Below are 13198 nucleotides of genomic sequence, written 5' to 3' on the forward strand. Positions count from 1 at the left end.
AGATCATGCATTTTAGCCAAGCCTCATTTCGCTCTATTTGCTCTATTCCAGCCCTGTCTTTACAAGGGGTGATTCTGTGGCAAATGAGCTGCAGCTGACCACGCCCCCCGGCAAAGGAGGGGGGCGAGGCACGAGCGTCATGTTACCATGCTGCTACCATGCTGTTACCATGCTGTTGCCATGCCACGCAACCTCTCATTTCCCTGATAGGTGGAGAGTTGGCCATATAGGCGGAGCTCCCCGTTTCTGACGTCAGAGATATTTCAAATCTGGATCAGTCTGTATCAGATCCGTTGCAGCCCCGTTTTTAGAGATTTTGGCATGGAGGAAAAGAGTGAGGGATGTGTTTTCTGACACTTGGTGAGTTCCCTGACACACCGGGGACACATATTCATGTATAATAGACGTACAAAAGTGCATTTTGCATGATAGGTCCACTTTTAAATAGGCTGTTGAAGAATCTGTCTGCCCTCCAGTCATCGTTGCTTACATTTTCAGTCACCTCGTCTTTTTTGTTTCACTTGCATTCTAAATTTAGAGGATTTCATGTTAGTTGAAGGAAACAATGAAACCAACAATCTGACACGTTTGTTATGGTGACATCTTTTGTGCTCTTGAAACTGACAGTACTTTTGAGTTGCACATTATTCCTATTGAAAACACAATACATCCGCACTCATATGATGACAACGATTATAGAAGAGCCATATACTGTAAAGTAAAGTGGAGATACCCAGCCTAAACATGCAAACACACAAATCAGCTCTCATGTCAGCAAGCGTTTTGGAAAAACTGTATAATCTAAGATGAGTGCTCTCCATTGGCTTGTAAAAGTATACATTATAAAGGAGGCAGGTTTGTAGATATTTACAACTGACACAAATGCTCTTTCTTTTACTTACATGGTTTGACAAGTTCCCAGTGTCCCCTGGAATATTATTTGCTGCAGAAAGTAGACTTGAAAAAGCCTTAACACCTCATTTGAAGGCGACTGTTATTTAAAGTAGTGCTTTTGAATAATAAAGATAAAAAATAGATGTTTTTGACGGTTTCACATAAATATCATGTATTTCGGCTCTAAAGACCGCAAGTCATAACAAGTCATGTGCTTTTGATTAATTTTAAAATGAAAATCATCCTTTATCTAATGAGAGTTTCAGGTAAAAGGTTGTACCTGTTTTAATTAAAATGCCACGTGAAAAATAATAGCTGGAAATAGTTAGTCTTTTATGTTTCCACCTTGTCCTGTACATTAGCACAAATTGGACTATGTATCTTAAATGTTTCCATGACTCACGCCTTCCGAGACATGATGACAGGTACTGAAAGATGACTGGCCGCCTTTGATCATCTTGTAATGTCAGATGAATAAAAACATCAGGCTGGCAGCATATAAAGATGATGTCTTACTCTGTTTTTAATGAAGTCCAGAAACACAAAAATCTGCTAACAATCCACATGATTTGAATACTGTGTGTACATACTATAAACAGAGTATGATAACGTGTCCACATTGCTGGCAGCTGTTTTCCTACAAGATAGTGTGCAATGGGAATCACTTGACTCTTATGACCTGAATCAGTGGTGGGTTTTAGGAGTGGATTAGATATATTGAAATAGATCTGAGCTCCAAATTGTCACCTCTTAACCCCCAATCCTTGTAAACAACCACTTAAAGCTGCACTCCTCAATATCCAAGGTAGCCAATGGATGTAATGACTGTGTAAAGTGAGTGGCCTTTCTCATAATGACCAACCCACAGTGAATTATCTCCTTACTCTGCAACAGAATAAGCAAAATATATTAGTTTACATCCATTGCTGCCCGATCAAAATGAGAAAACTGAAAATCCCTTTTGTCTGGCTTCTTTCCTTGCAGGCACCAATTTATTGTCACGGTAGCTCCAATGTTTGCACACAAAATATATTATTTTCATTTCAAGTTCATCCATATGGAATCTTTAGCTTTAACATAAGAGTTTTTTTCTCATTTCAGAATCTGAAGCGTGTGGCCGAGGTGTGGATGGACGAGTACGCCGAATACATCTACCAGCGCCGGCCTGAGTACCGTCACCTGTCAGCAGGAGACATGTCAGCCCAGAAGGAGCTGAGGATCCGCCTCAACTGCATGAACTTCAAGTGGTTCATGGACAAGGTGGCCTGGGATCTGCCCAAACACTATCCACCAGTGGAGCCCCCTGCTGGAGCATGGGGAGAGGTACAGTCAGCTCCCATACCTTAAACACAAAAAGGGTTGAGGAATTAGTCTCAATGATAGGTTTGCCAAATGTAAAACCATGACTCTAAGATAAGGAATCTTTGACATCGGAGCATCTGAAGTGCTGTGTTAGAAGTTTACGCTTTAGAGCAACTATATCCAGGGTTGTTTCTTTCACCTTTCTTTAAAGTTCTTTTTTTCAAGACAAAGTTTGGGTGTGAAAGTGTCTCTTTAGTTATTAATGGGTCCATATCTACCTTAAAATCATAAGCATTTGTATGTGATTTGGTAAAAAGCTCAGTTGACAGTACTCCTGAATATAATGAAAAGTTATTCAACCACATTTTTGATATTTTGTGTTTTTCTATTTTTGTGTTGTCACATTCTAAGACAAAAAAACGATTTGCCACGAATCAAGTCGACATTTTAATCTCAAACGCTGAGCATCTTGGTTTTGATATTTCAATATAACCATTAGACCATTAGCATCATTAGTAACAGCTTCTTCTAAAATAACTCAAGACGCTGTCAAGAAAATTGTGGCCATTTGGCTGTAATAATCCTATCTGTCTGTCGCAGCAGGCTGAAATCTGCTCTGACAGCACTCAGAGAGGAGAGCACATTCACTCAATGTGAATCAGAAACTCATTTGCATTTAATTGCCTCCCGAAATATACCAAACTAAGGGTCTAATTCGAAAAACTTGAATCTGCCTCAACAATTTAGTGCCTGTGTGATGGTTTTATAGGAAAAAGCTCCAGTTAATGTCACAGACTTAAAACACCTGTCGTATAAATGATGATCCAGTCGGTTGACGGGTTTGTTTACTTGTGTGAGACTTTGATGATGTGTGTGTTTGATTGTAGGTGCGTAACGTGGGAAGTGGCATGTGTCTGGAGAGTAAACACGTTGTATCCGGGAGTCCCATCCGCCTGGAGAGCTGCGTGAAGGGGCGGGGCGACGTCAGCTGGAGCCATGGACAGGTGAGCAAATCGAAAAAGTCAGAGTCAAAGTCAACTTTATTGTCAATCTTTCAGTTTGTGCGTACAGAAAGAGAGATCTAAATACCGTTTCCCACTATCCCGAATATAAGAATAAAAATATGTATACAAATATGTATAAAATATATATCCTATACTGTATAAACACAATCAACAGACACATTTATACATGTGCACACATTAAGAAAAAGAAAAACACAACAATAAATATATACAAAATAACAGTCACTTCAATATCTTTGGGAATGTACATTAGTGCAAGATTATATATTTATTGTTGTGTTTTTCTTTTTCTTAATGTGTGCACATGTATANTCCATCGGTTTGGGGTTTAAAATATAAAAACAGTAATAAGCCTTATCAGCCATAACTATCAACAGAATTGCATTGCCAGGCAACAGCTTGGGGTGAAAACAGTATTTCCGGTCTCAAAGTTTTCATGATAAAACCGGAAGTATTCCCCTCACTGTCAAATTATTTCACAGTGATATATCTGCAGTCCTCATCCACTAAAAAACATCAGTTTATCCTTGTTAATTACACAACATTGATTGGTTTACATTTTGTACAATGCTTTTTGTGTTTTTAACCTTCGATTCGGAGAAACAAATCGTTTTTTGGGAGTTTCGGATGGCCGAAGACACTACACTATCCATAATCCTCAGCTATCATTTGGGACTACAACATCCGCTTTGCTTGACAAACCCTGTGATTAGTCCTCAAGCTCTGTGATTGGATGTTGGAGTGGCAGTGTGCCAAGGTTACACCGAGCGTCAAACAGCTCTATGGCACGTCTCTACTGGGACTTGTAGTTTTAAAAGACGTTTTCGTATTTCCCATAATTAGAAGTTGCCAGTGTTAAAGTGTGTACACTGGTGTTATCAAATTTAAAACATATAATTAATAAATGGGTGAAAATTGCTTGTGTCCATAATGGGCAGCATTAATATACCCACAAGACTTATGACTGCTCTTATGTCTGTGACCCTTCCTGTTGTTAATTGATAAGCCACATGCACTTGTCAAGGTTCAGAGGCAAATTTAGCAAATATGGCATTAACCATCAATCATCTTAAGATAAGATAAGATATACTTTATTGATCCCAAGTTCGGAAATGTTTTTGTTACAGCAGCATGTACAACATGCAATTTATCATACTTTGTTCTACTCCACTACAATTCAGAGGTTAACCTGGTATTTTTACTCCACTACATTTATTTTAGTTACTTTGCAGATTATGATTAATGATGTGAAATATATACAACCCTTAAATCAGTCAAATTCAGGGTCAAGTGCCAAAATAAACTACGCAATATATTAGACGTTAAGTACTTTGTCAGGCTTAATATTTATCTGTAGATACCCCCAAAGTTTTTTTTCTTATTCAAAAGAAGACCTTAACTTAAAGTATTCTTTATTGTTTGAATAAAGCCTTATTAGTTTGTCTGTTTTGCACATCCTCCTGTTAATATCTTTGGACGTCCTGCACTAGCTGTTTTATTGTAGAGATCACTACAGTATCTTCTTGATATTTTCTATTCTATATTTCTATCATTGACCTTCTACTTTCCCCTATTTTGTATGTAGGCTACTCTTAATATTTAAATGTTTTCATCAAATATAACATATTCAATAAAAAAATGCAATAACCTGCTGTAACCACCAGGCGGTGCGGGTTAAAAAAACTGTCAAGTTTACAGTGTTGACACAATAAATTATACTTTATGAAGATGTTACAAATAACACAAAGCATACGATGCCATAATAACTTTGTATTATTATTATTAGTGTAGGACACTTGTGTATGTATAACATCTGAAGATGTGTAGTTTTATTCATATTTTCACATAATTTTACAGGATATTGCTATATTATTTCACATATTGTAGTTATACGCATTAATATCTGAGATATATCCGTCATTTAATGGTAAGCTATTGAAATTCTGATTCCATTGATGTGTCTCCCATCACCCAAAACCCCTGACTATTCTCTTGACTCAGTATTTACATAATTTAATTAAAAGAAAATCACTAATATCTTTAAAAACTAACAGTCCTTTTCTATAAGCTGTGTACCGTTATGGTGTAAATATAACCTATTTACCAATTGGATCAAATATAAAAGTCAGCCAAATTACTATTGATACTACAAGGAGACGTATTGTGTGAAGAGAAATTGAAGATGTTGTTTAATTGCCGATATATTTATGATCCAAGTCATATATTCAGTTTCGGCTGCATTTCTTCCAGTTTATCCAGAAGTCTTGTAATCAGGGCTCTATTAAATTGTGAAATACGGCAGATGTGTGATATTCAATGCAGCCTAACCGTGTATTATCATGCCGTTATGTGATGACTTTCAAAGAAAAAAGCAAGCACACTCAGAATAAAGTATTCTTTTCTTTTCTTTTTTAAATGTTTTCAGATTTCACATCACAAACACCATATCCCAACGTGCATTGCGGCTAAAACATCCAATTATCAAGCTTCACCGATAGCTGAGGATTATTCGTAGTTCAATGTTTTAGCCTATCAAAACCTCTGAAAAAAGAAATGTGTCTCTCAAAATCGAAAGGGAAAAATCTATGGGAAAAACACAAAAGCAGTGTACACAATTTAAACCAATTAATGTTGTGTAATTAACAAGGATAAACTGATGTGTTTTAGTGGATGAGTACTGCAGATATCACTGTGAAGTCATTTGACAGTGAGGGGAATATGGTTTTATTATGAAAACTTCGAGACCGGAAATACTGTTTTCACCCCGTGAGGGTTGTTGACGCTAACTTTACATAGGGGGAAAGACATACACGTTCTCCTGGCGAGACCTCAAATAATCTTCGTAATATCTATCAAACTATATTTCCTACACATCCACTGGACGTGGATTCTAAAAGTACAATATACACTTCTCGCTAGAAATCTAATCAAAAAGCTATTCTACAATTTAGGATTTTCCAGAGAGGGTTATTTGTGAATATACGACCCTCCGGAGCGTTTGCAATTGCCGCAAATTGTTGTTTCTTACACGACCAATAGAGGTGGTAAACTTTAAAGCGTGACTATAGGTCGTAATAAGCTGCTGAACAATCAACCTATTTGGTCGTATGAGTTGGAGGACTTGTTGCTTAATTTTGCTCTCAAAGTGCACCAGATTGATGCATTTAACTTCAATATTAAAAAAAAAAAAATCTTCCCGGGGGAGCATGCCCCCAGACCCCCCTAGAGGATGTTTGGTCCACCCACCACTTGTAAAAAATAGCACTTTACCCCTGCTTTTTGACTAAATTGACCTCAACACAGGTTTCAAATACTTTTACCTTGAGGCACATTAAAGTATGTCTGAATCAAGGAACAGTGGTTGACTTTTCAATTGCAGCCATGCAGTACACCTGTCAATCAATGCAGAGAGATGTTGAAACCGTTACAGCCCTTTAAATTACAGTTTAAGTTGACTTCCAGAAGTTAAAGCTATTCTTAAAAATTGAGTTTTGGATACATTTGGAAAGCAACACACACCAGGCAACCCGCACAAGCTTGTTGGGGTGTGAAAGAGCTTTGTTAGTTCTGACTCTTCTAGCATGTATTCAGCACCGCATTCGTCAAGTTTGTATTTAATTTATCACAAGACACATTTTCATCCAAATATAGAAAGCTTTTATTTGACAATTTCAGCAAAAATATCATACAATTCAAGTTTAATTGTACAGTTTGTTAAATACCTAAATACACTTTTACAGTTGCAATGTCAGTAGAAAAAAATATTGGATATTTTTTATGAGATACAAAATGTACACTTTCCTACACATGAAAATCCACACATGTACACAACATGGTGTAAAAGGCCGACCATGCCCACTGACATTAAAAAGCTATGCCCTTTTAAAACAATATGAACCCCCGACTTAAAGTTCACCACTTAAATAAAAAAGTATTTTGATATTACAACAAAAAGTGGCAGCACATTAACCCTTACCTTACTCCACAAACTGTGGAAAAGTATTGAATACAAAAGGAAAAATGTTTGACAACATGAACTGGATTTTTCCACTGTAAAATGATTTTTATAAAGGAATAGCTTGTACACAGTGATAAAAAGATGTAATACTTTACCACAGTGAATGCAATCTATAACAAGTCAATGTAATGTGTCATTAAGACTCAACCTATTGTTTTTATTGACGTACTAAAAACATACTTTACATGTGCAATGGAAAGGTACAATGTACTCTAATGAGCAAAAGAAAAACACAACAAAAAAAAAATTAACTCAAAGGGATACAGTTACCAACACTGTGGGCAATACGTTCAATTGTCCAATTTCCCAGAGAGATCATTTAAGTCCAGTTCTGTGGTCAAATGTAAAACAATTGTTCATTTTTAAAGCTCAAATGAATGGTTACACTAATTGGGACACAAAACCAAAAACAACAGCTAAAAACCCAGCTAAAAAGAGGCTCAATTGCTCAGTTAAGTTTCTCTCAATATAATTGGCAAAGTTTCTTATTTCCGGAAAAAGTACTGAAGAACTAGGTATCATATCAGCAGGGATTTCAAATCACTACCTAGAACATCATCTTCTTCTTTGTATGGTATGTTTAAGAATCCACCTTTTATCTAATGTTTAACCGAAAGGAATCAAGTTATTTTGTAAAACAAAGGAGACACTTCTAAGATATAAGGTACTTTAGTAGTACAACAAAAATACTTATGCAGTGTTTCATTACAGCCCACAATGTTGCTATGTGTATTCAGCCCTCAACACAAGTGTGTGCTCAAGTACAGTGTTGGTATTAAACAGTCACAAGAGTCCTTCACAATAAAGTCCCATGATTGAACAGCCCTGATTGCACTACTGATCCGAACAGGACTTTGACACATCACCAAGAAAACAGTGTTTTAAAATGAACCTTCAAAGAAAAACAGTAGGAAACATGAAATAAATCAGGCTGTAAAAGGTCAGGTGGGTTTTCGCTTCTGTCCTGTTTGGTCCTGTGGTGAAATCCTGGCTACATCAGAGACTCAGTGGTCTGCAGCAGCAATTCCCACTCCCCTCTTAACAATCTGACAATGTACAAGTTGTCCAGGTATGTAGTGAGAAGGTCAGGGGAAAAAGGACACAGGAACCCTGAACTAAATTTAAATCGCCATGGTCTTCTATCAGGTGTGCAAAGGCAGGATCTTTTTCTCAGAGAAAGATGGTTTGCCATATTGAATACAAGGATTAGTGTTGGATTTTCAACAAAGATAATGTTATAAGGTGTCAATTGTTGGCCAAATCACAATTGAAGACATACATGATGCATGGGCTGCCAAGTCTACAATTAGTCTTTAAAATATATTTTTTATATATTTACTATTTATATATACTTGTCTATAGTAAATATTTTATTATGTCATCTTAAAAGTTTTCTAACCTGAACAGATGCCTGTCATTTTAGCAAACAATTCTGTCCCAGTTAGCCTAATTTGTGACTTAAAAGTACTTTTTCTAAGGTTTGTCGAGTATAGGAACTATGTTTTGGACTGTTGACATCTTATCAAGCACAATACCTGATAATGATGCATACTGTACATTAGGGCTGCACGATATATCGTGTCGTGACTATAATCACAATATGCGCATGCGCGATATTCACATCGCAGGACGTGCGATTGTTTAAACAAAAAATTGAAAAAAGATTTTTTAGGACTTGCGATATTAAGTAGGCAAATTAACTCAAACACGTCATGTTACAATTATTTTGCTGCTTGCTACAAAAGGGAAACTTGCGCAGCTCTCATGTCAGGGGTACTTGAGTGAGTGACAGCAAACAACCAATCACAATCAAATCTCCAAAGCAAACGGACCCGTGATTAAAGGTAAAAACACTGAATAAAGTAGTTTCATGTGTTTCTCCAGGGCAGTTCGGCGCTGCTAACCGAGCTAGCTCAGCTTGTTGCTCTAACTTAAGATCCAGACGTCCGTGACTAAAATCCTTCATCCGGTTAAATATAGTTAAAAAAATACCAATTGTATTGCATTAAAGTTCAAGAAAGGATGGTTTGCGGGAGAAAAACTGTCTTTTTTTCAATTCCTGTATGTTTTCATATCGCAATATATATCGCAGGGGGGAAAAAAATCGCAATGTCAGTTTTTTCCGATATCGTGCAGCCCTACTGTACATTGTTCTTTTTCACGAAACCAGATTAGAGAATGGGTGCAGGCGACAGACCAGGAAATGCCAGGAAATCACGTTCAGCAGGAAACTAATCAGCTAAATCACAGGTTTAAATTATAACATAACATTGAATTAAAACAGAAAGAAAAACAATAGGGTAAAAAAAAATGTAGTAACCAACAATTCCCTTTCCCATAAAAGTACTTTGGATTGAACAGGTGGGAAAACAACAAAACAGCATCGTATAGTGATTACACGGGTCTTCTTAGGGCTAATAGTTTCAAGGCAGGAGGAAAATGTGGCGGGAAACTAAGTCTCTTTAGCTCTATTCACAGCCAGAAGTTACATGTGTGTTCATTGAGAGAGCCATATAAGGCTCACAAAGCCAGAGGCACCCTCAATGCCCAGCACCAGAGTCGAGGTCAACTCATCTTTCATTTGAAATGAGATTCAAGAGAAGTTTTTTGATGTAAAGATTCTTAGTTTTCAAGAAAAAGTCACATCCTGAATAGATTGAATTGTTTTCTATGCTGATGTAGACATATTTGGCCCACACACATACGTACACACACACTTTTTCAGAAAATACACACACCTATCTAATCCTCTTCCAACAAGGCACGAAGATTTCATTCAAGTTTATCATTACACAAGTGCTTAATGCATTTTAAACCCCCCATTCGTCTCAATCCCAGAGCTACCTCAGCGAGCCTATCCAGAGTGATTCTCCTATTCGTCTCCCTGAACGCTAAAGTGATGTGTCAGCTCGGCAGCCGGCCAATCGTGCGGCCCTGCTGTGAATCAGCTGGCCTGACAATCACAGAGCCAGTCATCCAGCCAGGCAGGCGTCCATTTTGCAGTCCCACCCGCTGCTTTTGCGCCGCGACCCTGCGCTCGGCAGAATGTGACGGGGTCGTTCCGGCGACTGATCAGCATGAGTCGTGCGGGGGAGAAGCAAAGGGCGAACAGGAAGCAGAGGGGGGGGACGGGGACTCAAAGAGGTGTGACAGCATCCACCACCACCCCCCTCACAACAAACAATCCCTTAGCCAGCAAGAGTTGGCCTGAACAAACCCCCGGCATTGGATAGTGCTCGCATCCGAGGAATAAAAGAAGAAGTGGCACAGTGAAAACCCGCGGACGAGTCCTCAATAAATACAGCCAGCAAAGTTCAGAACAGAGGAAAAAAAAGGCATGAGGGGCATTAAAGAGGTCGCTGTTCTACTTTCTTTTTCCACCTGCTACATTCAGAGCAGCTCGGGCCCCACAGTGGCCACAGAGAGTTGGTGGGGGGGAGGGGAGCAGGGGGCACGAGGGGAAGGAGGGAACAGAAGGTGGATGAGGGTTGTAAAAGAAAATCAATTCACCAGGTGATTTTCAGAGTGGTTCTGCCTGGCTTCACCCAGGTGTCAGGATGACTTTGGCTCAGCTGGAGCAGCCACCTCCCCACCCCCCCAGGGAGGTTGTCAGAGCTGGAGAGACATAAGGGGATTTGAGAGGGAAGAATGGAAAAGGTGCAGTCATGCAGGCAGATAGAGACGGAGGTGCAGGCGGAGGCGGACCAGAAGAGACAGAAGGAGAAAGAGATGGAGTCAGCGGATAAAGGTGGATAGACAGAGAAAATTGAGAATAAAAAACTGTGCAAGGGAACAGAAAGGCAACGGATAAAGGCAGAGAACATTTTAAAACAAAAGGGAATGAAGAAAAGGGAGGAGGGATAACCAATCACCAGCCAAATCAGGAAGTGAGACAAACCAACCGCCACAGCAACGCCGTGACAGAGCAAATACATCTCACACTAAATCACTTTTAAACACACACCCATCTATCAAAGCTCAACTCCGTCTTCCCTCTGACTGATGTGTTTAAACAACTTCCCTCACGGTATCCCATCATGCCTCAGTCTGTGTGACCCTAAGAGAAACAGCTGCCACCTTCAGGTAAACGGGGAACCAAATGAATGTAAAACCCCATTTCCCAGCAGCAGCAGCAGATCCACGTCTGTGTGCGTCAGGAGTTTTTTCGTGGATGCTGCAGGGCCTCATTTGCCTCCCCGGTCGAATTGTTCCAACACGGTGGAGTTGGTCTTCTCAAAAACCCACTGCTGCGTGGGGGCGGAGGGGTCACACGTGTTCATGAAGATTCGCCGCTCGTTGGGGCTGCAGTCGATACAACTGTTACTGACCGTGTGATACAGACTCTTATCCTGGAGGGAGGTTGGAGAAACACAAAAGATTGTCTAAATAACAAAATTAGGATTTCTTTCATTGTAACATTTTCACCTTGAAGTCCATTTTTCTTCAAGCATGAAATTATTTATGTTGAAACTTGCGCTGGTGTTGGTGATGACACTTTAACCTTTCAAATCTGTAATTAATTCATCATTACTACACTAAAGCAGTGGTTCTCAACTGGTCAGGCCTCGGACCCACTTTTTCCTTTGTCAATGAATCGCGACCCAACATTTTGAACCACTCAAATCTATTCAACAAAAAATTGTGCAGTAATATATACGCTTCTCAGCGTACAATATTAATTAAAGTGAAGTAACCTACAGTGCATATCCCTTCACAGAACTAAAGTATGCTTTTAAAAAAGGTATAATGAGATGATGGAATTAAAGCTGAACTGTATAACATAAAAAGGCACACATGCTCAGAGGGGTCTGTAGATTTTTAGAAATACTAACATATAAACTATACATTCTGGTACACTGAGAAGAAAATAAATAAATCTATTACTACCCGGCATATTAATAATGTTATGCCGTTGTGTTTTTCACTTTGTTCTGACAGCTGAACTTGCTGCTCCACACAGAGAGAAGAGTAAAGAGGAGATAGTCTGTGTGAATTACTTTAAATTGTGGGTAGGGTAGATAGCCCCCATTGTCCTGTGACCTGTCAATCATCAAACCGGGCATCATATTTCATTATGTGTTCATTTTTATTATTTTACCGCAAAGTTATTCTCCGTGGGGACTTCCGGCAACAATCTTGATTGAAACATTTTTCTTCACTGACATCTGCGACCCACTCGAAACGGGTCTGCGACCCACTTTTGGGTCGCGACCCAACAGTTGAGAACCACTGCATTAAACTGTACTAATTAGCAGGCATAGACTTAAATATTTGTACATTTATTATAAAAAATGTTTTACTGATTTTTCTCTGTTTATTGCTGAAGACGAGCTTGTTTATGAGAAAACCTCAAATCCTAGAGCTTTTTTAAAAAAAAAATTATAAATAAAATTGTGGCCTGTTATATGGCATGTTTTGGTTTTAACCGAGCTGAAATGCATAACAACAGCATAATGAGGTTCTTAGAATATCCATCAGCTGCAGGGCAGTTTCTGTTTGAATGCTAAACCTTACTGAATGATTAAGTGACCTCAAAAGTTATTTATTTCAAGGCAGTTATGTTATAAACTTTGTTGTTTTGTTAAAAAAAAAGGAAGGAGGATCAAAAGAGCAGAGCGGCTGATATAAATAGAGATAATGTGTTTCTGTCTTTACACTCTGCTGTGCCGTACCTTTCTGTAGCGCCACAGCTGGTTGCCCTTCATGCCGTGACAGTCGTACAGGGTGACGGGGCTGTTGTGTGAAACGGCATCGAAACAGACTTTCTTAGTGTGCATGGGGTCGCCCACCCGGATGTCCTCTCTCCATCCGAATGTGAACACCTGCATGCAAAAGTAAACACATCCTTTACTCAAGTAGAAGTAGAGATACACGTGTTTAAAAATAAACTGGTAGAAGTACTAACTAAACTTCTTTACTCAAGTAAAAGTAAAGAAGTATGGGCTTCAAAATGCACTTC

The 13198-nt window shown here is 38.8% G+C and overlaps 2 protein-coding genes across 2 annotated transcripts in view; one reads left to right on the forward strand and one right to left on the reverse strand.

The window, feature by feature from the left end:
* Positions 1 to 10450, forward strand: part of LOC104947312 (polypeptide N-acetylgalactosaminyltransferase 10-like) — a 71213-nt gene extending 60763 nt beyond the window's left edge. Inside the window, exons 9-11 of the mRNA XM_010773290.1 lie at positions 1996 to 2217; positions 3084 to 3229; positions 10078 to 10450. Of these exons, the coding sequence (XP_010771592.1) occupies positions 1996 to 2217; positions 3084 to 3229; positions 10078 to 10450 (741 nt within the window). The remainder of the gene's footprint in view (positions 1 to 1995; positions 2218 to 3083; positions 3230 to 10077) is intronic.
* LOC104947313 (polypeptide N-acetylgalactosaminyltransferase 10-like) lies at positions 9313 to 13067 on the reverse strand. Its single transcript, XM_010773291.1, has 2 exons — positions 12912 to 13067; positions 9313 to 11588 (listed from the first exon to the last, which is right to left on the reverse strand). The coding sequence occupies exons 1-2, from the start codon at positions 13065 to 13067 to the stop codon at positions 11424 to 11426; spliced, it is 321 nt and encodes a 106-aa protein (XP_010771593.1). The 3' UTR covers positions 9313 to 11423.
* Positions 13068 to 13198: the final 131 nt, after the last annotated feature.

Source organism: Notothenia coriiceps, unplaced genomic scaffold, assembly GCF_000735185.1.
Source record: "Notothenia coriiceps isolate Sejong01 unplaced genomic scaffold, NC01 NC01_scaffold00012334, whole genome shotgun sequence".
NCBI lineage: Eukaryota > Metazoa > Chordata > Actinopteri > Perciformes > Nototheniidae > Notothenia > Notothenia coriiceps.

What these genes read in the sequence shown, in the direction of transcription:
- LOC104947313 (XM_010773291.1), bottom strand. Translation starts at nt 13,067, where the DNA reads ATGCAGGTGTTCACATTCGGATGGAGAGAGGACATCCGGGTGGGCGAC. An exon ending in AGCTGTGGCGCTACAGAAAG is followed by an intron (nt 11,589 to 12,911) that starts GTACGGCACAGC and finishes ACCTCCCTCCAG; the next exon opens with GATAAGAGTCTGTATCACAC.